The sequence below is a fragment of the Oncorhynchus mykiss genome, chromosome 25 (genome assembly GCF_057628025.1).
Source record: "Oncorhynchus mykiss isolate SJ-2025 chromosome 25, ASM5762802v1, whole genome shotgun sequence".
NCBI lineage: Eukaryota > Metazoa > Chordata > Actinopteri > Salmoniformes > Salmonidae > Oncorhynchus > Oncorhynchus mykiss.
In genome coordinates this window covers 56,895,522-56,922,711 of record NC_143046.1, presented here as the reverse complement: position 1 = coordinate 56,922,711, position 27,190 = coordinate 56,895,522, and the positions used below count along the sequence as shown (strand labels likewise).

General features: G+C 43.9%; 1 protein-coding gene across 2 annotated transcripts in view; it reads left to right on the top strand.

Annotated features, from left to right (window-relative positions):
* smyd3 (SET and MYND domain containing 3) overlaps positions 1–27,190 on the top strand; it is a 191,390-nt gene that overhangs the window by 102,286 nt on the left and 61,914 nt on the right. For both annotated transcript variants that reach the window (XM_036962694.2, XM_090220608.1), the window contains exon 6: positions 16,115–16,182. In XM_036962694.2, the coding sequence (XP_036818589.2) occupies positions 16,115–16,182 (68 nt within the window). The remainder of the gene's footprint in view (positions 1–16,114; positions 16,183–27,190) is intronic.

The window sequence follows — 27,190 nt, the reverse complement described above, 5'->3', positions numbered from 1 at the left end:
TTAGTCATTTAGGTCAACATTGGATCATTCAGAGATCCTCACTGAACTTCTGGAGAGAGTTTGCTGCACTGAAAGTAAAGGGGCTGAATAATTTTGCACGCCCAATTTTTCAGTTTTTGATTTGTTAAAAAAGTTTGAAATATCCAATAAATGTCGTTCCACTTCATGATTGTGTCCCACTTGTTGTTGATTCTTCACAAAAAAATACAGTTTTATATCTTTATGTTTGAAGCCTGAAATGTGGCAAAAGGTCGCAAAGTTCAAGGGGGCCGAATACTTTCGCAAGGCACTGTATATGTTTTCTCTCACCCATCTACGCACAATAGCCCATAATGACAGTTAAAGCAGGTTTTTTAGAAATATTTGCATATGTATTGAAAATTAAATACAGAAATATCAAATTGACCTAAGTATTCACTTATGTGATTCTAAAACATGTTAGAATCACCTTTGGCAGCGATTACAGCTGTGAGTCTTTCTGGGTAAGTCTCTAAGAGCTTTGCAAACCTGGATTGTACAATATTTCTTAATTTTTTTTAATTTTTTATAATACTTCAAGTTCTGTAAAGTTGGTCGTTGATCATTCAAGCCGATTTAAGTAAAAACTGTGACTAGGCCACTCAGGAACATTCAATGGCATCTTGGTAAGCAACTCCAGTGTACAGTATATTTGGCCTTGTGTTTTAGGCTATTGTCCTGCTGGAAGATTAATTCATCTCCCAGTGTCTGGTGGAAAGCACACTGACCAGGTTTTCTTCTAGTGTTCTGCCTGTGCTTAGCTCCATTCCATTTATTTTTTATCCTGAAAAGCTCCCCCGTCCTTAACGATTACAAGCATACCCATAACATGATGCACCACTATGCTTGAAAATATGGAAAGCGATACTCAATAATATGTTGGATTGCTTTGCCACATTTTTTGTATTATTACTTTAGTGCCTTGTTGCAAACATGATGCAGGTTTTAGAATATTTTTATTCTGTACAGGCTTCCTTCTTTTCACTCTGTCCATTAGGTTAGTATTTTGGAGTAACTACAATGTGGTTGATCCATCCTCAGTTTTCTACTATCACAGCCATTAAACTCTGCAACTGTAACTGTTTTAATGTCCATTGGCTTCTCACTGAAATCCCAGAGCGCTTTTCTTCCTCCCTGGCAACTGAGTTAGGAAGGATGCCTGTATCTTTGTAGTGACTGGGTGTATTGATACACCATCCAAAGTATATTGAATATCTTCAACATGCTCAAAGGGATATTCGAGGTCTGCTTTTTTTTACCCATCTACCAAAAGGAGCCCTTCTTTGTGAGGTATTGGAGAACCTCAACGGTCTTTGTGGTTGAATCTGTGTTTGAAATTCACTGCTCGTCTGAGGGACCTTACAAATATCTGTATGTGTGGGGTACAGAGATTAGGTAGTCATTCAAAAATCATGTTAAACACTATTATTACACACAGAGTGAGTCCATGCAACTTATGTGACTCGTTAAGCATATTTTCACTCCTGAACTTATATAGGCTTGCCATAACAAAAGGGTTGAATACTTATTGACATTTCAGCTTTTCATTTTTAGTTAATTTGTAAAACATTCTGTGTGTAAGACAGTGACACAAAATCTAAATTCATCTCATTTTAAATTCAGGTTCTAACACAACAAAATATTGAAAAGATCAGGTGGTGTGAATACTGAAGGAACTGTACATGCTACGGAGAGATTGGATACACAGGCTAATCGAAAGAAAATCTGCCAACTAAACAAAATCGCAAGATGGCTTTGGCCCCTGACAAATGATTGGCTATTTCAGACACGCATGCACACAGGCACACAACCTCGAATACACGCACGCACGCATGCACACACACGCTATAACCCTGTCAGCTGGCTATAACCCAAAATGGAAATGAGTCATTAACGACAAGGAAGCAATCTCCTGTTCCATTACAATTCTCAGCCTGTGGCTAATGTACACTGTGTGTGTGTGTGTGTGTGTGTGTGTGTGTGTGTGTGTGTGGGCGGGTGTGTGGGCGTGTGTGTGGGCGGGTGATTCTCATGAAACCAGTTTTAAACATGTCTGTAGCAAATTGAGTTACAAAACCATGATGCATCTGCAAAAATCAACTGTCATTCTGAGGACTAAAAAGTGTCTTGTTTTAAATACATTTTACATTTTCACCTGAACTTTGTTTATTTTCACCCCATAATTCACATTACCAAAATGTGTCCAGATTAATTTCTCAGGACATTTTTTTTCAGTGTTATGTTTAGCCTTTTCATTATGGAAACAATGTTTAATATATTAGAAATTGATTTTCTAACTTTTTGGGGTACTGTTGCGGTAATGAGAATTTTGTGGAAATTGTGGTAAAATGCATAATATCTGATCAAAAAACACAATAATAATTATGAAATAGATTAGTACAGATCCTAATCTCAGTGATCCAAGAGGAAATCTTGGAAATGGTATCCGTGAGTTTATCTGACTCTGGGGAAGTAGATAAAGTGCTTCATTTACAAAATCACGAAGTATCCCATTATCCCTTACCTTAACCATTCGGAGTGAATGTCTAATCTTAACCTTGTTGTTTTGTTTGAAACCTATCCCAAACCTTAACCCATAATTTAACCCGTTCAGAATGAATGTCTAATCTTAACCTTGTTGTTTTGTTTGAAACCTATCCCAAACCTTAACCCATAATTTAACCCGTTCAGAATGAATGTCTAATCTTAACCTTAGAACTGTGATGTTTGTGGACAACCATTTTAATTCTGCAGTGAGAATTCTGTGAGAGCTCGTTGGGTCTGGTGTGTGTGTGTGTGTGTGTGTACAGTATGTATGTGTGTGTGTGTGTTTGTGTGTGTGTGTGTGTGTGTGTGCGTGTGTGTGTGTGTGTATGTACAGTATGTGTGTGCACAGTATGTGTGTGCACAGTATGTGCCTAATGCAGCGTGTGTAGCTTACACATCAGGAATATAGAAAACATGTAGTTTGATCCACCCATAGTTTTAATATCATCTGATCTGGGAACTAAGAATATGTGATGAAATATACTGCATGGACTATATTATGTGTAAAAGTTATTACATAAACCGTTGTTCTACTTTTGACCCGAGCCACATAGAGCTCTGACCGAAATAGTGCACCACCTAGGGAATAGTGTGCTGTAAGCGGCTCACCTTCCCTCTCCTCTCTCCGTGTTCAGTGGGTTCAGAGTGAATTCAGTGCTCCTTCTCAGAGGTGTGTGTGTGTGTGTGTGTGTGTCAACTATTACACCTCAATTCAAGAGATAAATCAAATCAAATTGTATCTGTCACGTGCCAAATACAACGGGCGTAGACCTTACTGGGAAATTCTTACTTACAAGCCCTTCCTTAACCAACAATGCAGTCTAAGAAATAGAGTTAAGAAAATATTTACCAAATCAACTAAAAGTTACAAAATCTAATCAAGAAATGTACGTAACAATAACGAGGCTATATACAGGAGGTACCGGTACCGAGTCAATGTGCGAGGGTTCGTCCAGGTCATTTGTAAAGTGACTGCATAGATAATCAACCGCGAGTAGCAGCAGTGTAAAAACAAAAACATTTGATTAGTTTAGTTGTTCAACTGTCTTATGGCTTGGGGGTAGAAGCTGTTAAGGAGCGTTTTGGTCCTAGACTTGGCGCTCCGGAACTGTTTGCCGTGCGGTAGCAGAGGGAACAGTCTATGACTTGGGTGACTGGAGTCTTTGACCATTTTTGGGGCCTTCCTCTGATACTGCCTAGGATATAGGTCCTGGATGTCAGGAAGCTTGGCCCCAGTGATGTACTGGGCTGTACGCCACTACCCTCTGTAGCGCCTTACGGTCAGATGCCGAGCAGTTTCCATATCAGGCGGTGATGCAACCGGTCAAGATGCACTCGATGGTGCAGCTGTAGAACTTTTTGAGGATCTGGGGACCCATGCCAAATCTTTTCAGTCTCCTGAGGGGGAAAAGGTGTTGTCGTGCCCTCTTCCATGATAGTTTGTTGGTGATGTGGACACCAAGGAACTTAACTCTCGTCACGCTCCACTACAGCCCCGTCGATGTTAATGGAGGCCTGTTCGTCCCTCCTTTTTCCTGTAGTCCACTATCATCTCCTTTGTCTTGCTCACATTGAGGGAGAGGTCGTTGTCCTGGCACCACACTGCCAGGCCTCTGACATCCTCCCAAGAGGCTGTCTCATCGTTGGTGGTGATCAGGCCTACCACTGTTGTGTTGTCAGCAAACTTACTGATGGTGTTGGAGTCGTGCTTAGCCACACAGTCGGGGGTTCCAGGGTCCTTAGCTTAGTGATGAGCTTTGAGGGTAATATGGTGTTGAACGCTGAGCTGTAGTCGGTGGCTGGTACAGTGGGTGGTACAGTGGGTGGTACAGTAGCCGGTACAGTAGCTGGTACCGTGATACAAGATGGCGCCGATAGAGATGGCAGCTTCTCTTGTAGTCCTTTGGAAACTGTGCAGTATTTCGTTTTTTTATGTTTTATTTATTACATTGTTAGCCCAGAAAACATTAAGTGTTATTACATACAACCGGGCAGAACTATTGGACATCAGAGACACATCAACTTACCAGCACAACCAGCACTACGACCAGGAATACGACTTTCCCAAGCGGATCCTTTATCTGCACCTCTCAGGGCATTTGAACTGATTCCAGAAGCCAACCCAAAACAACGCCACCGGAGGAGAGGGTGCCGTAGTGGTCTTCTAGTGAGGCTTTTGTAGCTGGTACAGGGGCTGGTACAGGGGCTGGTACAGGGGCTGGTACAGTGGGTGGTTAGGGGCTGGTACAGTGGTACAGTGGGTGGTACAGGAGCTGGTACAGTGGGTGGTACAGGGGCTGGTACAGGAGCTGGTACAGTGGGTGGTACAGTAGCTGGTTCGGTGGGTGGTACAGTAGCTGGTACAGGGGCTGGTACAGTGGGTGGTACAGGGGTTGGTACAGTAGCTGGTACAGGGGCTGGTACAGGGGCTGGTACAGTAGGTGGTACAGTAGCTGGTACAGGGGCTGGTACAGTGGATGGTACAGTGGATGGTACAGTAGCTGGTACAGTAGCTGGTACAGGGGCTGGTACATTAGCTGGTACAGTAGCTGGTACAGTGGGTGGTACAGGGGCTGGTACAGTAGCTGGTACAGGGGCTGGTACAGGGGCTGGTACAGTAGCTGGTACAGGGGCTGGTACAGTAGCTGGTACAGGGGCTGGTACAGTAGCTGGTACAGGGGCTGGTACAGTAGCTGGTACAGGGGCTGGTACAGTGGGTGGTACAGGGGCTGGTACAGGGGCTGGTACAGTGGGTGTTACAGGGGCTGGTACAGGGGCTGGTACAGTGGGTGGTACAGGGGCTGGTACAGTGGGTGGTACAGGGGCTGGTACAGTAGCTGGTACAGTGGGTGTTGCAGGGGCTGGTACAGTAGCTGGTACAGGGGCTGGTACAGTGGCTGGTACAGGGGCTGGTACAGTGGGTGGTACAGTAGCTGGTACAGTGGGTGGTACAGTTGGTGGTACAGGGGCTGGTACAGTGAGTGGTACAGGGGCTGGTACAGTGGGTGGTACAGGGGCTGGTACAGTGGGTGGTACAGTAGATGGTACAGGGGCTGGTACAGTAGATGGTACAGGGGCTGGTACAGTTGGTGGTACAGGGGCTGGTACAGTGAGTGGTACAGGGGCTGGTACAGTTGGTGGTACAGGGGCTGGTACAGTGGGTGGTACAGTGGGTGTTGCAGGGGCTGGTACAGTAGCTGGTACAGTTGGTGGTACAGGGGCTGGTACAGTGAGTGGTACAGGGGCTGGTACAGTGGGTGGTACAGGGGCTGGTACAGTGGGTGGTACAGTAGATGGTACAGGGGCTGGTACAGTAGATGGTACAGGGGCTGGTACAGTAGCTGGTACAGGGGCTGGTACAGTTGGTGGTACAGGGGCTGGTACAGTTGGTGGTACAGGGGCTGGTACAGTGGGTGGTACAGGGGCTGTGATAATTCACTGGTTTGTTATTTTCCTCTCATCCACAGCTACTCATGAGAGAGAGGATGGGGGAGGCCATGGGGAGAGGCCAGGGAAGAGCTGTGCGATATGCGTGGGCTAAGGGATGGTGATATAGGGGGGAAAGAAGGATAGATGAAGGGGAGAGGGGATGGGATGGTGAGAGAGGGAAGATGAGATGAAGGTTGGGACAGTATTCATCTGTCTCCCCTGAGCCCCACGGTAATAACCATCTGTTACAGTGTTGGTGTGTGTATCTCTGTCGTCGTCTCTTCATCTCGTACCTTCTCCCAGGCTGTTCTGCTTAACACACACACACCACACACACACACACACACCAAACACACGGTGAGTGCTAAACAGCCCTCTAGAACCTGCGTGTCTGAGAGTGAGGAGAAGCAACTCTAGGTGTGACAGTGACATGACTTGTCCGGAACACTCCTTCTATCACTTCACACTCATCCTCCCTCTCCCCCTCTCTCTCTCTCTCTCTCTCTCTCTCTCTCTCTCTCTCTCTCTCTCTCTCTCTCTCTCTCTCGCTCTCTCTCTCGCTCGCTCTGTCGTCCTTTTTCTTAATGCGTGGCGGAATATTTCCTGAGACATGGAAGAGACCGACTTTTTGTGTGTTTGAGAGAGAAATATGTGTGTACAGCCTTTCTTTTAGCCTTGTCTGACCTCCAGTCCCTGTTTTCTTCTTGCCAGCCATAACCAGTCATGTCGAGAGGACCTCCAGACAGGCCCAGCTCAGACCTCTCTCTCCCCAGCGTAGTGCAGCTGATCCTGGGCTTGTCCCTGGCCCAGGCCTGCCTGTCTGCCTGCCAATCCTGGCTCTCCCTGCATGGATCTGTGTGTGTATGAGCTAATCTGCATGGTGACACGGTCTCATCTGTAAAAGGGATTACCGTTTAAGGGATATTACTCCGCCTCTCCCACTGCTGCAGCTACTGTGGAGATTTACGCTCTCTCTTGTTCCCTTGCTCTCGCTCGCTCACTCTCGTTCTCTGTCTAGGTGTATCTCTTCCACTTCTTTATCTCTCTCTCTCTCTCGCTCTCTCTCTCTCTCCCTCTCTCTGTTAATGTGTATCTCTTTTCCTCATCTCTTTCTCTCACCTCTCGCTCTCTTTCCGCCTCTCTAGCTATCTCTTTCTTCAGCTCTCCCTCTCTCTCCGGGTACATCTCTCCCTCGCTCTCTGAGGGGAATCAGAGGTTCGTTGTCAGTAATGACTTTTATAACATTACAACATTAATTAAAACATTGCTTTGTGACTGATAAGAAACATAATGAGAACACGTGGGGCCCAAAGCAAATCTGTCTGTGGTTTGAGTTCTCACTACTGAGACAGCATGGAGCCATTGTCATAGACATACTGTGGTTATGTCCCAAATTGCACCCTGTAGGGAATAGGATGCCATTTGGGTCAAAGAGTATCGTCTCATAAAATGTTAATTAACTTGAGTCGATTAAGTGAATTAACATAATGCAAAAATCCCCATCACAATCCTGTTTGAGCTAGAGATATGGGCTGCGTCTCAATCGGCCATAAATCCGCCCGTCGGCCTTTTGCGGTGGAAAGTGGCAGAGCTGCAGCGCTGTTTGTCAAACCAGAAGACATCCCGATGAATCTGTCTGTAGCGTCCGAACGGTTTGGCCTACAAAATAATATGACCCCTCTATGGAAAGATGAGACTCTCACAAACACAACGGTGTTCTCTTGTTTTGGATGTCACTGGACTCGTCTGAAGGTAACCCAGTACCAGTGAGAAAAAAAAATGAAATTATGGATATACTTTTGTGCAAACAAAAAACAAGTGTTAAATATGTGTCAAATGTTTTTTTTTATCGATATACAGTGGGGCAAAAAAAGTATTTAGTCAGCCACCAATTGTGCAAGTTCTCCCACTTAAACAGATGAGAGGCCTGTAGTTTTCATCATAGGTACACTTCAACTATGACAGACAAAATGAGAAAGAAAAATCCAGAAAATCACATTGTAGGATTTTTTTATGAATTTATTTGCAAATTATGGTGGAAAATAAGTATTTGGTCAATAACAAAAGTTATCAAGGCAAATGGGGGCTACTTGGAATAATCTCAAATCTAAAATATATTTTGATTTGTTTAACACTTGTTTGGTTAGTACATGATTCCATATGTGTTATTTCATAGTTTTGTTATCACTATTATTCTTAGTAGAACCCACCTCCCAACAGTGTAGACTTCTCGAGGTTTTAAGTTATTGCCTAAAGAATGATCACCAGTGATCAGTAGTTAATAGATATGCTCACTTTCAAACTTAATTATTTCACCATTCAAATTTACCTCAAGGATTTTTTTCGGGGGTTGAGAAATGAATACTCTTTCAGGACATGTCAGTGAAACAGCTGTGACTATGAATCCCCATGAGTCCCTCCTGGAGAGAGAGACAGGTGTTTGTTCAGACAAATGTATCTCCTCTTCCTCCTTTCCACCTGTATCTTCCCAGGGTGTACCTCTTTAATTCAGCGGGCCCACTCTCATTTATGCCTAACGAGGAGACTAACGAGCTTACACCTCTAAAACGCCCCCCCCCCCCCCCCCCCCCACTCCCACCCTTCCTCTCTTTCCCTTCTTCATTTACTCTGTTACCTTCACGCTTGTTTAAGCTAAAATGGTGGCTGCATCCCCTCGTGTCCCAGGGAGCTGCTTGTTGTGTGTGTGTGTGTGTGTGTGTGTGTGTGTGTGTGTGTGTGTTGGCTGTCCCGAAGTAAGATTTAATCTCTCCATTTCACACACGCACGCACCAACACACGTACGCACGCACCAACACACACCTCTTGTCTCACTTAGTATTCAACAGCAGCTCCTGCCCTCTCCTCTCTGTCATTTAAATTCCAATCTCTTGTCACTGCAAACTCTATCAGACTGTAGCAGGGGATGGTAAATCTGAGAGCAGCGCTAAGAGAGTTATAGGGAGTTATAGTATAATACACACTAACACACACACACACATCTCATAGAGAGTTATAGATATGAAGGGAGAAAGTTGCTTACCCTGAAGCCATTAATTTCAGTGAAGTGACAGTTGGACTCGTCTCTCCCACACAGGGCCAAAGTGTAACAGAGTGATTTCCGACCCTGCCTGTCTATTTTAAAAGTAATTTATACTGAAGGACTCTACAGTAAGAATATAGCTATATTTGCCCTGTGGAAAGTAGAGAGATGGAGAGAGAAAGTGAAAGAGGGACAGATGGGGAGTGACTACTCACTACTCCATCTCTGTCTGTCTTTCTTTTTTCTTCTCTCTTAGCCTATAGTATCTCTGTCTTTCTTTCTTCTCTCTTAGCCTATAATATCTCTGTCTGTCTTTCTCCTTTCTTCTCTCTTAGCCTATAGTATCTCTGTCTTTCTTTATTTTTTCTTCTCTCTTGGCCTATAATATCAAATCAAATCAAATTTATTTATATAGCCCTTCGTACATCAGCTGATATCTCAAAGTGCTGTACAGAAACCCAGCCTAAAACCCCAAACAGCAAGCAATGCAGGTGTAGAAGCACGGTGGCTAGGAAAAACTCCCTAGAAAGGCCAAAACCTAGGAAGAAACCTAGAGAGGAACCAGGCTATGTGGGGTGGCCAGTCCTCTTCTGGCTGTGCCGGGTGGAGATTATAACAGAACATGGTCAAGATGTTCAAATGTTCATAAATGACCAGCATGGTTGAATAATAATAAGGCAGAACAGTTGAAACTGGAGCAGCAGCACAGTCAGGTGGACTGGGGACAGCAAGGAGTCATCATGTCAGGTATTCCTGGGGCATAGTCCTAGGGCTCAGGTCAGTTGAAACTGGAGCAGCAGCACAGCCAGGTGGACTGGGGACAGCAAGGAGTCATCATGTCAGGTATTCCTGGGGCATGGTCCTAGGGCTCAGGTCCTCCGAGAGAGAGAAAGAAAGAGATATATATGTCTTTCTTTCTTCTCTCTTGGCCTATAGTATCTCTGTCTTCTATACCTCTCTCTCTTTCTATCTTACACCTTCTCAATCTCTCCCCATCTCTCTCACAGATTGTACGTTTTAATGCCAAGCTCTGTCATGTTATGGACTTATTTTGTTTCTTTAAAAGTTAGTATTTCCGTCAACACAGCCGTTTCTGAACCAGCTCTCTATTTAATCCCTGACATCTGGGGTGTTGTGTGCGTGTGTGCGTGTGTGTATGTGTGTGTGTGTGTGTGTGTGTGTTCTTTCACTCAGTCAGAACTAGTTCCTATTGGCTTGCACGCACACACACACACAAACACACATGCACACAGGGTTCCTGCAGAGGAGATCACTCCTGAACTGACCTTCCTCACGGTGTGTGTCAGCACAGGTGTTTGTTTGTGCGTGTGTGTGATGTGATTTCTACAGTGATCCGTTCCTACCAGGCGTGAGCCAGACGTACCTCCGTCTCACCAGACCAGAGAGACAGGTGGGAGAGAGAGCCGGAGATATCCCCGTTGATCTCTCTGATGTCTCCACGTAGGCTGTTTGACCCAGTTGCTCTGGTCCTAAATAAGGCTATGGTTTGGGGATGTGTGTGGACAGTGTGTTTATTCTAACATGGAGGACAGTAACCATCTACAGGTGGCTGGAGTGTAAACCCAGAAGAGAAAAACTACTGCCCATTCTCTTACATCTAGTGGCAGATGGTCAATATGGCAAAGAGAGAGTGTGTGTGTGTGTGTGCGTGTGTTGATTTGGGATGCATGGATCGTTCACCAGCCAGGACTGCAGATGTTTTATGTACTGCCTGACTGGCTCTGCCCAGAGACAAAGGGAGGGAGACTGAATGAGAGGAAGTGGGTGAACGAGAGACAGAGAATGACAGACATAGCGAGAGACTGAATTAGAGGACGAGGGGAGAGGAAAGTCTGAGAAGCATTCCATACCTGCACACTAGCTTAGTGCCCATACCATTGTTTGTAAAAAAAATTAAAATCCTCCCTCCTTCCCTATTTCCCTCCCTCCTTCCCTCTGCCGTAGTCGTTTAACAGTGCTCATGTTGCCTAATAAGGTGAAACTTTCTGTTTGGATTATAACAGACCTTCACCAACAGGCAGACTGACATTGAACAGAACGTGTGTGTGTGTGTGTGTGTGTGTGTGTGTGTGTGTGTGTGTGTGTGTAAAAGAACAAAAACCACACACTCCATCCTCTCTGTCTTTGTGTGCTGAGGCATCAAAATGGATGACAGACAGACCGACAAGGGACCGAGAATAGAAATGGTACCAGGCCCGAAGCCTAATGTCTCACTAAAGGTTACATTGTGTCACGTATGGATTACTGTACTGAGGCTCCACTGGCAGGCTGAGGACGGGCTTTGGTTAAAGATGAGGATGGGAGCAGCGCAGAAGTGGACGCTCAGTTCTTGTAATTTGCAATCAGAGGAAAACTCTACGAGTCACAGTGGAGAAGGTCTGCGGTATTCCACTGCTAGGAGGGAGAGCGGGAGAGAGCTGAGAGAAGGATGGAGGGAATGGGAAGGAAAAGGGATGGAGAGAGACGGGGGTGGAGTCCAACTCCCAGCTCTGTCGTGTAGAGCATGATGGGGGCCCCGGGTTTGTTTGTACACTCCTCTTCTTCTCCTCTCATCTTCATTTTCCCCTCTTCTGCATTTCACCTCTCAGGTTTTGAGTGGAAGATAGACGAGACCAGGTCCCAGAAAGAGAGAGAGATGTGTGAACACAGAGGTAGATAGAGAACGGGAGAGAGTGTGAGAGAGAGGGGGGGGGGGGGTCTTCTGTGGCATAGTGAGTTATGGGTGTTTCTGTGATTGACAGCACTACAGAGGTTGTAATAAAGCTCAGCCCCAGGAAAGTGTGTGTGTGTGTGTGTGTGTGTGTGTGTGTGTGTGTGTGTGTGTGTGTGTGTGTGTGTGTGTGTGTGTGTGTGTGTTTTATTTGTCGCCTCTTGTCTACTTTGACAGGTTTTGACAGATATCTGGTTATTGACCAAATATCGCTATCTCGTATGCACACACTCCTACCCAAGATTGTTGTCCATCGGTTTAGCTCGACTGTGTGTGCGTGTGCCTTAAACCGTAAGACATTTTGGTATGGCATTGAATATCGGGGTCAACGTGCCAATGTGGCCTGGTCCATTAGTACGACAGCGCTACAACCGGTCAATGTGTCTATGTAGCTGTTATGAGTAAGCTAGCTAGTGAGCACTAGATGACAAACTGGGGGATTGATAAAGGACTCCTTTTTCCATGACACCTCATGTCGCTTTTATCAGTGAACCACATCAGAATCATTGAGACTCGTGTAGTTTTCTAGCTGGTTTCGTTGTCAGAGAGCCCGATCATTGAGATGAATATTGATACTGATATTTTTTTATATATGCCTGAGGAGGAGCTATAGGCCTGTTTAGAGAATAGACACGTGTACACACACACACACACACACACACACACACACACACACACACACACACACACCCAGTGCTTTGACTGTTGTTTTTGCACTGATTGCTTTCTCAGTCACAGATCAACACAATAGAGGTGTTGATTGTGTTTTGAGTTTCTCTATTTCTCTTCATCTCTCCACCTTTTCAAATGTATTTTCTCTCAGTCTGGTCTCCCCCCTTTTCAAATGTGTTTTCTCTCAGTCTGGTCTCCCCCCTTTTCAAATGTGTTTTCTCTCAGTCTGGTCTCCCCCCTTTTCAAATGTATTTTCTATGTCTGGTCTCCCCACCTTTTCAAGTCTATTTTCTCTATGTCTGGTCTCCCCACCTTTTCAAGTCTATTTTCTCTATGTCTGGTCTCCCCCCTTTTCAAATGTGTTTTCTCTCAGTCTGGTCTCCCCCCTTTTCAAATGTGTTTTCTCTCAGTCTGGTCTCCCCCCTTTTCAAATGTATTTTCTATGTCTGGTCTCCCCATCTTTTCAAGTCTATTTTCTCTATGTCTGGTCTCCCCACCTTTTCAAGTCTATTTTCTCTATGTCTGGTCTCCCCCCCTTTCAAATGTATTTTCTATGTCTGTTCTCCCCACCTTTTCAAATGTATTTTCTCTCAGTCTGGTCTCCCCCCTTTTCAAATGTGTTTTCTCTCAGTCTGGTCTCCCCCCTTTTCAAATGTGTTTTCTCTCAGTCTGGTCTCCCCCCTTTTCAAATGTGTTTTCTCTCAGTCTGGTCTCCCCCCTTTTCAAATGTATTTTCTATGTCTGGTCTCCCCACCTTTTCAAGTCTATTTTCTCTGTGTCTGGTCTCCCCATCTTTTCAAGTCTATTTTCTCTATGTCTGATCTCCCCACCTTTTCAAGTCTATTTTCTCTATGTCTGGTCTCCCCCTTTTCAAATGTATTTTCTATGTCTGTTCTCCCCACCTTTTCAAGTCTATTTTCTCTATGTCTGGTCTCCCCCCTTTTCAAATGTGTTTTATCTCAGTCTGGTCTCCCCCCTTTTCAAATGTATTTTCTATGTCTGGTCTCCCCATCTTTTCAAGTCTATTTTCTCTATGTCTGGTCTCCCCACCTTTTCAAGTCTATTTTCTCTATGTCTGGTCTCCCCCCTTTTCAAATGTATTTTCTATGTCTGGTCTCCCCACCTTTTCAAGTCTATTTTCTCTATGTCTGGTCTCCCCCCTTTTCAAATGTATTTTCTATGTCTGGTCTCCCCACCTTTTCAAGTCTATTTTCTCTATGTCTGGTCTCCCCACCTTTTCAAGTCTATTTTCTCTATGTCTGGTCTCCCCACCTTTTCAAGTCTATTTTCTCTATGTCTGGTCTCCCCCCTTTTCAAATGTATTTTCTATGTCTGGTCTCCCCCCTTTTCAAATGTATTTTCTATCTGGTCTCCCCCCTTTTCAAATGTATTTTCTATGTCTGGTCTCCCCACCTTTTCAAGTCTATTTTCTCTATGTCTGGTCTCCCCACCTTTTCAAGTCTATTTTCTCTCAGTCTGGTCTCTCCACCTTTTCAAGTCTATTTTCTCTGTCTGGTCTCCCCACCTTTTCAAATGTGTTTTCTCTCAGTCTGGTCTCCCCCCTTTTCAAATGTGTTTTCTCTCAGTCTGGTCTCCCCCCTTTTCAAATGTGTTTTCTCTCAGTCTGGTCTCCCACCTTTTCAAATGTATTTTCTCTCAATCTGGTCTCCCCCTTTTCAAATGTGTTTTCTCTCAGTCTGGTCTCCCCCCTTTTCAAATGTGTTTTCTCTCAGTCTGGTCTCCCCCCCTTTTCAAATGTCTTTTCTCTCAGTCTGGTCTCCCCCCTTTTCAAATGTATTTTCTCTATGTCTGGTCTCCCCATCTTTTCAAGTCTATCTTCTCTATGTCTGGTCTCCCACCTTTTCAAATGTGTTTTCTCTCAGTCTGGTCTCCCCCCTTTTCAAATGTGTTTTCTCTCAGTCTGGTCTCCCCCCTTTTCAAATGTGTTTTCTCTCAGTCTGGTCTCCCCCCTTTTCAAATGTGTTTTCTCTCAGTCTGGTCTCCCCCCTTTTCAAATGTATTTTCTCTCAGTCTGGTCTCCCCCCTTTTCAAATGTGTTTTCTCTCAGTCTGGTCTCCCCCCTTTTCAAATGTGTTTTCTCTCAGTCTGGTCTCCCCCCTTTTCAAATGTGTTTTCTCTCAATCTGGTCTCCCCCCTTTTCAAATGTATTTTCTATGTCTGGTCTCCCCACCTTTTCAAGTCTATTTTCTCTATGTCTGGTCTCTCCACCTTTTCAAGTCTATTTTCTCTCAGTCTGGTCTCTCCACCTTTTCAAGTCTATTTTCTCTCAGTGTGGTCTCCCCACCTTTTCAAATGTATTTTCTCTCAGTCTGGTCTCCCCACTTTTCAACTGTATTTTCTCTCAGTCTGGTCTCCCCCCTTTTCAAATGTATTTTCTCTCAGTCTGGTCTCCCCACTTTTCAAATGTATTTTCTCTCAGTCTGGTCTCCCACCTTTTCAAATGTCTTTTCTCTCAGTCTGGTCTCCCACCTTTTCAAATGTATTTTCTCTCAGTCTGGTCTCCCCCCTTTTCAAATGTATTTTCTCTCAGTCTGGTCTCCCCCTTTTTTCAGATGTCTTTTCTCTCAGTCTGGTCTCCCCCCTTTTCAAATGTGTTTTCTCTCAGTCTGGTCTCCCCCCTTTTCAAATGTGTTTTCTCTCAGTCTGGTCTCCCCCCTTTTCAAATGTGTTTTCTCTTAGTCTGGTCTCCCCCCTTTTCAAATGTGTTTTCTCTCAGTCTGGTCTCCCCCCTTTTCAAATGTGTTTTCTCTCAGTCTGGTCTCCCCACCTTTTCAAATGTCTTTTCTTTGAAACAGTGTTTCAAACAGCTCAGTATGTAGATCAACATTGTGTCTGTGTCTTTAGGCTTTGAAAAGACTTGCCTTTGTTACTGATATTAGGACTCAGGAACTTCAGTACAGCATGTTACTGATATTAGGACTCAGGAACTTCAGTACAGCATGTTACTGGCAGTATCAAGCACCGTGTCTGTGAGTCTCTCTAAAGTTTGAAGTCGACATTCTTCCCTCTTCTCTCTTTTGCGCTTGTTCTTTCTCTCACACGAATACACACACACAATTTGAAACACAGAACTGGTTCGGATAGACAGGAAACAGATAGTGAGTTAGACAAGAACCAGACCTGAAGGAATGACAGAGGAGGAATATACGTTCATATCCATAGATGGACAGCAGACACACATGAACAGGATATGTTTCTGGGTGACACACACACACACACACACACACACTTCGTATTTGAGTCTCTAAAGACACAAGCAGACATACTCCCCTCCGCTCCTTCACTCTTGTCTGTCTCCGGACGGCAGCAGTGTGTCTTCATTATAAACTCACTGACACACTCTTTAAACAATCTCTCCCGGAGCCATTTTCTCCTTATTTGGCAGACAGCATGAAGAGAGAGAGATTGGACACTACCTGCAGACATTTCTATATTTCTTCTATTACCTCCATCTGTTCTGTCTTTGATCTACATATCCTATTTCTGTTATGAGGGATGACAGCCAGGCAGCGCCTAGTCTCGTTTTATTGCAGTGGGATCATTTCAATCGGGTTTCTTTCTTTATTTAAAACAAATCTGTGGCCGTGGGAGTGTTGTCAGTATCTGAACCGTGGTGTAGGCATGTGACTAATTTGTTCCGTGTTCTTTTTCTGCAGCTAACATGTAATTGTTTCACCGTCAGCGACGGGGAGCTACAAGAGATCGGAGTGGGACTCTACCCCAGGTAAGACAGACACACACACACTCACACAGCAACATACAGTGCTTCCTGACAAAGCCATGTAATTACCAGAGAGCAGTGTTTAGTGGTTAGATCCTGACGTGTTAGGGCCTATCATTGGCTCTTAATGGGGGAGGCATCACCATTAACCCCTTACACTTGTGGGAATTGGCCTATATGGATGGGGAGCTAAATTGAATTCTTATTGAATTCTTGCAGAACACGTGAAATGCATATGCATAACCATGGTAGCAGTTGAAAGGGAACAGTTTGGAGATAATGGGAAACATATTTGACTAAAGGTGAGGGCACAACAGTTCACCTGACACAAGACTGAATCCAAACATTACACTGTTGATTTTATATGCATTTGACATTTACTGTACTTTTCGCCACATTTGTGGATAACAAAATCTGAAAATACTCTGGATACATTCAGGAACAGGATAATAATATTCTTGGGGTAGGTGCAACATAAGACAAAAAAAAACGAGAGGTTTAAACAGGTGTTTCCAAGGGGCTACACACTTCTCCAAAGTGTGCCTGTTCCTATGTCATTTCAATGCATTTGTATGACTCAAAGAAGAGTCTTCAACTACAAGGTGCTTTTTTGAGCTCTCCTAGCTGTGCCGTGGAGGAACTAGAGCAAACACACCTTTGGTTGATTTGTTTGGAACACAACCCTTCAATCCTCTGCCTTTACACAATTACGGTTGTTGTTTACGCAATCCAAAAATGTATAAATCGCAATCTGGGTCAGGTGGGCATCATTTAAAAGCTTGTTCAATTACCTCGTCTCTAGGATGAAGACCTTATACTCAAATCTGTCTCTCCATCATCGGTCTCTCTCTTTCTCTGTCTGTCTCTCTCTTTCTGTCTGTCACCCTCTTTCGCGCTCTCCATCCCTAGACCTCTCTCTCTCTCTCTCTCTCTCTCTGCTTCGTGACTGACAACTGACCGCTCAGTGAGAGGAATGAATGGTTGTTAAATTATATGTTTTTCAGTGTTGACATGTCAGATAATTATGTAGTTCAGACACAGGCGCTAGGAAGGCGCATTCTGTCCCACGGGGAGGGAGAGAGGAAGAGGGGGAGAAGGTTGTGAGAGAAAAAAAAGAGAAGTGATAGGTGTGTGTGTTATTGTCAGTGAACTAATCCATTGCGGAGGCCTAGTCCAAAAGCAAATTCATGCTTGATTCTAAAATGTGGTTGGAGGCTTCATATAGAGGGTGTGACGCAATTGCGGAGCCTGCAGAGGCATACAGAGGCCAAATCCAGCGCTGTACCACAGCGCCATTCGCCTCCCAAATGTTGTCACAATGCGGAGGGCTCTGTATAGCTCCACATTGACGTGATTGGTTGACGGTAGGTGGGGGCGGTACATCCGGTATATCAGGTCGCTAATGACCTGTGGAGCTTCTCAGAGTAATGTTTTCTTCACAACAAGCAAACAAAGTCTGTTTTTACGTCCATTTTGAATGACAATAGTTACTCAATGTATTTGAAAAATCTTTCCAGCTTTCTCCCTTTCAATAACCACTCAGCGTGAATGGGAAAAATGTCATGCTCTGATCCAGTGGAAACGTCATTAAATAGGCTTCGTATTAGTGCTTGACTTAGAGAATATTTTATGCAATGTTGCAAAATCGCTAGTGCAAGCTTCGGGGCTGAACCCAACTTAATAGTGGATACATTGTTTCAAGTTCATTGCAGACAGGCCATGTGTTTGGCTTCATGTAGGCTATTTTTACATAGTTGGCAATGGCAATAGAAGGTACTTTTTTAGGTTTGTATCATTTTCATTTAGATTTGGACTGCATGGCAACGATTTGGAGATATGAAGACATTATTACAAAGGAAATTAAACTCTTTCACGAAAATGTGCGTGTAAAAACCATAACTGGCATGCAGATTACCATCAACTTCAGGAGAGTAATGGCAGAATCTGTGAAAGCCAGCAGGAGAGCGGGAGGACAATAGTTGGGTCAGGTTAAAAAAAAATTATTCTGGTTATCTAAATCTCTGGCGCCCTCTTGAGGCATCAAACCATAAGCTTAAAGCATCAGACATGCTAAATGAACATAAATGATTTTATTAAAACACATAGGGTGTGTCTATAAATGGAAAAAATACATGTTTAAACATTTTCGAGCAATCAATTGGTCGAAAGAACAGACGACTATCTATCGACCAAGATTTTTTTTAGTCGGGCACAGCCCTAGTGTGCTCACATGGATGCGTGCACTGTAGAATATGCTGACTTGGGCGTGGCTTATGTTTGAGTGGAGGAGAGGAGTGGTTTTCTAAAGCAGTTACACACACACACACACACACACACACACACACACACACACACAGGACAGCATAGTGGTATTCTGAAGCGTGGTTCAGGCTAATCCCACTGTTCAGGTCTGATGAATATGAGGGATCAGGGCTGTCGCAACGCGTCATGTTATACTGACTACACACACACACACACACACACACACACTGCGTACATACACCACAAACACACACATCGCGTACACATACACACAGATCACAGACACACACTGCATACACACACTGCGTATACACACACACACACAGAGGGTTCTGCAGGTAGTCTCTAACCCTGGTTGTATATCTGGCTAAGGCAGCTTGTCAGATGGTCTGAGAGGGTTTAGCACGGCTTAGCCAGGCCTTCCTACACTGCTAACACCTGTGTGTGTGTGTGTGTGTGTGTGTGTGTGTGTGTGTGTGTGTGTGTGTGTGTGTGTGTGTGTCTGTGTGTCTGTCTGTGTGTCTGTGTGTCTGTGTCTGTGTCTGTGTGTCTGTGTCTGTGTCTGTCTGTCTGTCTGTCTGTCTGTCTGTCTGTCTGTCTGTCTGTCTGTCTGTCTGTCTGTCTGTCTGTCTGTCTGTCTGTCTGTCTGTCTGTCTGTCTGTCTGTCTGTCTGTCTGTCTGTCTGTCTGTCTGTCTGTCTGTCTGTCTGTCTGTCTGTCTGTCTGTCTGTCTGTCTGTCTGTCTGTCTGTCTGTCTGTCTGTCTGTCTGTCTGTCTGTCTGTCTGTCTGTCTGTCTGTCTGTCTGTCTGTCTGTCTGTCTGAGTCACATCCATAAAAGATGGGCTTCTACTTGACTATGCCCTGCCTATTGATATTTCTGGGTTGCCTAGCAATGGACAGTGCTTCCACCGGTTTGCAGAAGAGAGGGGGTTTCTCCTGACAAGTCTCTACCTCTATTCTCACATTCACTTTCTATTTATTTTAAATTATTTATTATCTAGGTCCTGTTTAATCTAGTATTCCCTGTAATGTGCTGGCATGTTACTGCTACAATGTTACTATGTTACTGTTACTTTCTACAATAACTTGGTCTTGACAAGCTGGCTTTTTTATGGCGGTTTTGGAGCAGTGGCTTCTTCCTTGCTGAGCGGCCTTTCAGGTTATGTCGATATAGGACTCGTTTTACTGTGGATATAGATACTTTTGTACCTATTTCCTCCAGCATCTTCACTTTGCTGTTCTGGGATTGATTTGCACTTTTCACACCAAAGAACATTCATCTCTAGGAGACAGAACGCATCTCCTTCCTGAGCGGTTTGACGGCTGCATGGTCCCATGGTGTTTATACTTGAGTACTATTGTTTGTACAGACGAACATGGTACCTTCAGGCATTTGGAAATTGCTCCCAAGGATGAACCAGACTTGGGGCGAAGGTTCAACTTCCAAAAGGACAATAACCCTAAGCACACAGCCAAGACTACGCAGCAGTGGCTTCGGGAGAAGTCTCTGAATGTCCTTGATTGGCCCAGCCAGAGCCCGGACTTGAACGCTTTCAAACATCTCTAATCTCTAATCCCCACATACAGGTGTGCCTAGTTTGTAGTGTCATACCCAAGAAGACTCAAGGCTGTAATAGCTGCCAAAGGTGTTTCGACATTAGTACTGAGTAAAGGGTCTGAATACTTTTGTAAATGTCATATTTTAGTTTGACATTTTTTTTATAAAGGAGCAACAATTTCTAAAAAACTGTTTTTGCTTTGTCATTATGTGGAATTGTGTGTAGATTGGGGAGGAAAATAAGGCTGTAACAAAAATGTGGGAAAAGTGGAGGGGTTTGAATACTTTACGGAGGCACTATATATATATATTTCTCTGTAATATTACTTGCCACAAACTCATTTTATGAGGTTTAGCTTGCCCAGCTAGCTAAACTTGCTACCAAGAAGCCATTTCGGGCTATCAATTCAGTTTTTTATTTATTTTATTTCACCTTTATTTAACCAGCTAGGCAAGTTCAGAACAAGTTCTCATTTACAATTGCGACCTGGCCAAGATAAAGCAAAGCAGTTCGACAGATACAACGACACAGAGTTACACATAGAGTAAAACAAACATACAGTCAATAATACAGTATAAACAAGTCTATTTACGATGCGAGCAAATGAGGTGAGAAGGGAGGTAAAGGCAAAAAAGGTCATGGTGGCAAAGTAAATACAATATAGCAAGTAAAACACTGGAATGGTAGATTTGCAGTGGAAGAATGTGCAAAGTAGAAATAAAAATAATGGGGTGCAAAGGAGCAAAATAAATTAATTAATTAAATACAGTAGGGAAAGAGGTAGTTGTTTGGGCTAAATTATAGGTGGGCTATGTACAGGTGCAGTAATCTGTGAGCTGCTCTGACAGTTGGTGCTTAAAGCTAGTGAGGGAGATAGAGTAGTAGCTAGCTTGTATAAATAACTTATCTTAGCTGGCATGCCTGTTGGTAGGCTTTAGAAAAGCCAGCATTTACTGATTATACTGAATAAAATTCACATTCCTTTAAATCTTTTATCCAGATTTTACCAGAGATGCATATTTAGTTTATTTAAAAAAAGAAAAAAGAACAACCAGTCAGGAGGATACAGGCAGGTCAAAAGGTATGCTTAGATATGGAGAAAAATAAACACCACCTCTCAGCCAACCACATGTACTTTGTGCCCCCTCAGATTTTTGGGGTGCCCCGGTGTGTTTTGTGTTTGCTTATGAGGTCTGATAAAGTTAGCAAACCAAAAAAGTATTGAATCAGTCTTGATCTTGAGAAGGTTGGCACACACACCCACACACACATACACACCAGATCTATTGTTTCTACAGCACTGCGTTGCAACAGATAATCGGACGTAGGCTGTACTATGGAGTCATTATTAGCATGTTTGATCAAGTTTAGCTAATTAATCCAGTTAATATGCTAATGCGGAATATCCATTTGAAAAGAAGTTGCGCTGTTAGATTTTTCATTGATATTCATCACATGCCTTTACATAGAACAATGCCACGGGCTTACTGACACACACACACACACACACACACACACACTGAATATGATACAAGATAAGGAGCGCTTCATAGAAAGCAGAGTAATGAACTGCTGCAGTCAAGCGATAGCTGACACCACACACTGCCTAATTATCTGTGTCAAGTGCTGTTGACAATACATGTATTATCTCATTTAAAGCTAGAATCCCTAATTGAAACAATAACAAAGCGAACTCCCTGCCCCTATTTTGCTAAAAAAAAAAACAACTAAGGGATGGGGCTGGAGAAATGTAACCACTCTGAAATTCATAGACGGCTCCATGGATGCGAGGACTGACCATCCATGATATCAAATGTATTAGGGATGGAACGATTCCCTGTGCAAATGTTTAAGGTATGAGTACATATGAGCCCAAACCAATCTAAAATTAAGCATGCATTGATCAGAAAACCAATCAAAACATTCCAAATCGCAGGTTCACTAATGTTTTTTACTCCTATTGTTTTATTCAGAAAATACGTATCTGTTGTGACTGAATTGATGCATCCTCCCTTTTAGTTCAGTAGCCTATTGAACTTATATGCATGTAACTGCACACCTCCATTCTCATTGACAGGGCTGTAGTGGGTTGAGAGCTTCAAGTTCCTTGGTGTCCACATCACCAACAAACTGTCATGGTCCAAACACACTAAGACAGTTGTGAAGAAGGCACGACAAAGCCTATTCCCCCTCAGGAGACTGAAACGATTTGGCATGGGTCCTCAGATCCTCAAATGTTTCTGCACCTACACCATCGAGAGCATCCTGACTGGTTGCATCACTGCCTGGTATGGCATCTGCTCGGCCTCCGACCGCAAGGCACTACAGAGGGTAGTCCGTACGGCCCAGTACATTACTATGGCCAAGCTTCCTGCCACCCAGGATCTCTATATCAGGCGGTGTCAGAGGAAGGCCCAAAAGATTGTCAGAGACTCCAGCCACCCTAGTCATAGACTGTTCTCTCTGCTACTGCACAGCAAGCGGTACTGGAGCGCCAAGTCGAGGTCCAAAAAGCTTCTTAACAGCTTCTACCCCCAAGTCATAACACTCCTGAACAGCTAATCAAAGGGCTTTACAGGCCCCTCTTTTACTCTGCTGCTACTCTCTGTTTATAATCTATGCATAGTCACTTTAACTCTACCTACATATACATATTACCTCAATTACCTAAACTAACTGGTTCCCCTGCACATTGACTCTGTACCTGTACACTCTGTATATAGCCTCCACATTGACTCTCTACCGGTACACCCTGTATATAGCCTCCACATTGACTCTGTACCCGGTACCCCCGGAATATAGCCTCCACATTGACTCTGTACCGGTACACCCTGTATATAGCCTCCACATTGACCCTGTACCGGTACACCCTGTATATAGCCTCCACATTGACTCTGTACCGGTACACCCTGTATATAGCCTCCACATTGACTCTGTACCGGTACCCCCGGAATATAGCCTCCACATTGACTCTGTACCGGTACACCCTGTATATAGCCTCCACATTGACTCTGTACCGGTACACCCTGTATATAGCCTCCATATTGACTCTGTACCGGTACCCCCTGTATATAGCCTCCACATTGACTCTGTACCGGTACCCCCTGTATATAGCCTCCACATTGACTCTGTACCGGTACACCCTGTATATAGCCTCACTAGTTATTTTACTGCTGCTTTTTAATTATTTGTTACTTTTATTTTATATTTTCTTCTTATCTATTTTTTACTTAACACTTATTTTTTTCTTAACTTCTTAAAGCATTGTTGGTTAGGGTTTTGTTGGTTAACATAAGTATTCCACTGTAAGGTATTTGGCGCATGTGACAAATAAAAATTGATTTGATATTTCCGATATATTTATTTTATATACAGTTGAAGTCGGAAGTTTACATACACTTAGTTTGGAGTTATTAAAACTCTTTTTTTCAACCACTCCACACATTTCTTGTTAACAAAATTTAGTTTTGGCAAGTCGGTTAGGACATCTACTTTATGCATGACACAAGTAATTTTTCCAACAATTCTTTACAGACAGATTGTTTCACGTATAATTCACTGTATCACAATTTCAGTGAGTCAGAAGTTTATATACACTAAGTTGGCTGTGCCTTTAAACAGCTTGGAAAATTCCAGAAAATGGTGTCATGGCTTTAGAAGCTTCTGATAGGCTAATTGACATCATTTGAGTCAATTGGAGGTGTACCTGTGGATGTATTTCAAGGACTACCTTCAAACTCAGTACCTCTTTGCTTAACATCATGGAAAAATCTAAATAAATCAGCCAAGACTTCAGAAAAACAATTGTAGACCTCCACAAGTCTGGTTCATCCTTGGGAGCAATTTCCAGGTACACAAGTATCTATATCCACAGTAAAACGAGTCCTATATCGACATAACCTGAAAGGCCGCTCAGCAAGGAAGAAGCCACTGCTCCAAAACGGCCATAAAAAAGCCAGACTACGGTTTGCAAATGCACATGGGGACAAAGATTGTTAGAAATAACAAAATTAGAATACCCACCCTAGTCACACCCTGACCTAACCAAAATAGAGAATAAAAAGGCTCTCTAAGGTCGGGGCGTGACAATAAGGTTGAAATGTAACAAAATGTGGAAAAAGTCAAGGGGTCTGAACACTTTCTTAGTGCACTGTATGAGTCACTGATGCCCAAAATGCGGGAAGCACAGCTGTGTGTGCAAACGAGAGGCCTGTTCTGATAGGCTATTCGTAAATATTGCACCTTCAGCATTCAGATGCTTGTAAAATGGCATTCCCAATGTCAAATCATAGGCTTTACTTGTTGAGTGAAAATGTAATTTGCTGGGTAATTGTTCCCAAATGCGCTGTAGAAAATGGTGTTTTACCCAGTAGCGGTGCGTGGGTTAAATAACAGGGGAGGCCAAGCCCCCGCCCCCAAAAAATCCATATTACAACCTATGTGTTGTGATAATTGCGTTGTTTGCTCTATAACCTGTTAATTCAGATGCCTTTGTTAGGCCTAAAGGCCAAGACATTAAGATAGTGGTAGAATAAATTGAACCACAACTTTATGTTTTATCACAAAACCAGATAGCAACCTCTCTCTGGTGGAGTTAACAAAACATATTGCATGTACAGTAACAGTCTGTTGCATGACCTGCAGCATGGTCGAGCAAGTTAATGTTTCCCACATTTTCGGACCCCTAAACAACTATTGATTTAGAACCACAGAGAATTAACGCAAGTCGCAAAGAAAACAGGAGATGCCTCCACCATTTCAGCACCATTCCAGCACCATTTCAACATCATCAAATCACCTCTGCTTAGTCTAATAGAGTGACAACTAAAAGATACCAATAACAATTTAGTCCAATCAACGTAAGCCAAATATGATGTGGCTGTCCATGGTTCTGATTTGTGCGCGTGCGTGTGCGCGTGTGTGTGTGTTTGTGCGCGCGTTTTGTGCAAGTAGGAAAAACCTGTTGACTCACCCTACTTGTAGAGAATGCCATCCTCCTCTCTTTCATGTTGATGACACACTGTCATACAGTACACAGTTTTAGTTTTTGTTGTCCTAGTCTACCTGGCTAAAATGCTTGCTCGCTAGCCTAACTTCCATTCATGGGCAACGTTAGTTAGTTAACATTAGCCTTCTACTCCTAGCTACATGTTGAACTTCCATCCTCTCAGGCCAGGGGCACAACAATGTATGAATTAATGGTTGGATCAGAATTACCGTTATAATCATTGGCCGGTACAGAGAATTAAGTAAAACCATGAGTCCAAATCCCTATCTCCATCCATTGCCAATTTAGGAAAGGGGCTATTTTAGCCAGCTAGTCACCGGAGGACAACAACACAACGAGATGCAACAATTTAAGTTTTTTCTGTCAATGACGTATGCTCTCAATGGGATTTGATAGGAGTGACGCCAAATCCAAACTGTCTTCCCTTGCCTTCAATGCTACGGACGGCAACAATGTCATACTCGTTTGGACCAGACAGCATCAGATAGATCCAGATGGGTTAGGGCAGTGTGCAGTGTGATTGAGATTGCCTCGTCTGTGGACCTATTTGGGCGGTAAGCAAATTGTAGTGGGTCTAGGGTGTCAGGTAGGGTGGAGGTGATCCTTGACTAGTCTCTCAAAGCACTTCATGATGACGGAAGTGAGTGCTACGGGGCGGTAGTCGTTTAGCTCAGTTATCTTACCTTTCTTGGGAACAGGGACATTGGGAACAACAGGGGCATGTGGGAACAGCAGACTGGGATAAGGATTGATTGAATATGTCCGTAAACACACCAGCCAGCTGGTCTGCGCATGCTCTGAGGACGCGGCTGGGGATGCCGTCTGGGCCTGCAGCCTTGCGAGGGTTAACACGTTTAAATGTTTTACTCACGTCGGCTGAAGTGAAGGAGAGTCCGCAGGTTTTGGTTGCGGGCCGTGTCAGTGGCACTGTATTGTCCTCAAAGCGGGCAAAAAAGTTATTTAGTCTGCCTGGGAGCAAGACATCCTGGTCCGTGACGGGGCTGGTTTTCTTTTTGTAATCCGTGATTGTCTGTAGACCCTGCCACATACCTCTTGTGTCTGAGCCGTTGAATTGTGACTCTACTTTGTCTCTATACTGACGCTTAGCTTGTTTGATTGCCTTGCGGAGGGAATAGCTACACTTTGTATTTGGTCATGTTACCAGACACCTTGCCCTAGTTCAAAGCAGTGGTTTGCGCTTTCAGTTTCACGCGAATGCTGCCATCAATCCACGGTTTCTGGTTTGGGAATGTTTTAATCGTTGCTATGGGAACGACATCATCAATGCACTTTCTAATGAACTCGCTCACCGAATCAGCGTATTCGTCAATGTTGTTGTTGGAAGCAATGCGGAACATATCCCAATCCACGTGATCGAAGCAGTCTTGAAGCGTGGATTCGGATTGGTCGGACCAGCGTTGAACAGACCTGAGCCCTGGAGCTTCTTGTTTTAGTTTCTGTCTGTAGGCAGGGAGCAACAAAATGGAGTCGTGGTCATCTTTTCCGAAAGGAGGGTGGGGGAGGGCCTGGTATGCGTCGCGGAAGTTAGAATAGCAATGATCCAAGGTTTTACCAGCCCTGGTTGCTCAATCGATATGCTGATACAATTTAGGGAGTCTTGTTTTCAGATTAGCCTTGTTAAAATCCCCAGCTACAATGAATGCAGCCTCAGGATATGTGGTTTCCAGTTTGCAAAGAGTCAAATAAAGTTGGTTCAGGGCCATCGATGTGTCTGCTTGAGGGGGAATATATACGGCTGTGATTATAATCGAAGAGAATTCCCTTGGTAGATAATGCGGTCGACATTTGATTGTGAGGAATTCTAAGTCAGGTGAACAGAAGGACTTGAGTTCCTGTATGTTGTTGTGATCACACCACGTCTCGTTAATCATAAGGCATACGCCCCCGCCCCTCTTCTTACCAGAAAGATGTTTGTTTCTGTCGACGCGATGCGTGAAGAAACCAGCTGAATGCACCGATTCCATTAGCGTCTCTCGAGTGAGCCATGTTTCCGTGAAGCAAAGAACTTTACAGTCTCTGATGTCTCTCTGGAATGCTACTCTTGCTCGGATTTCATCAACCTTGTTGTCAAGTGACTGGACATTGGCGAGTAGTATGCTAGGGAGTGGTGCGCGATGTGCCCGTCTCCGGAGCCTGACCAGAAGACTGCTTCATTTGCTTC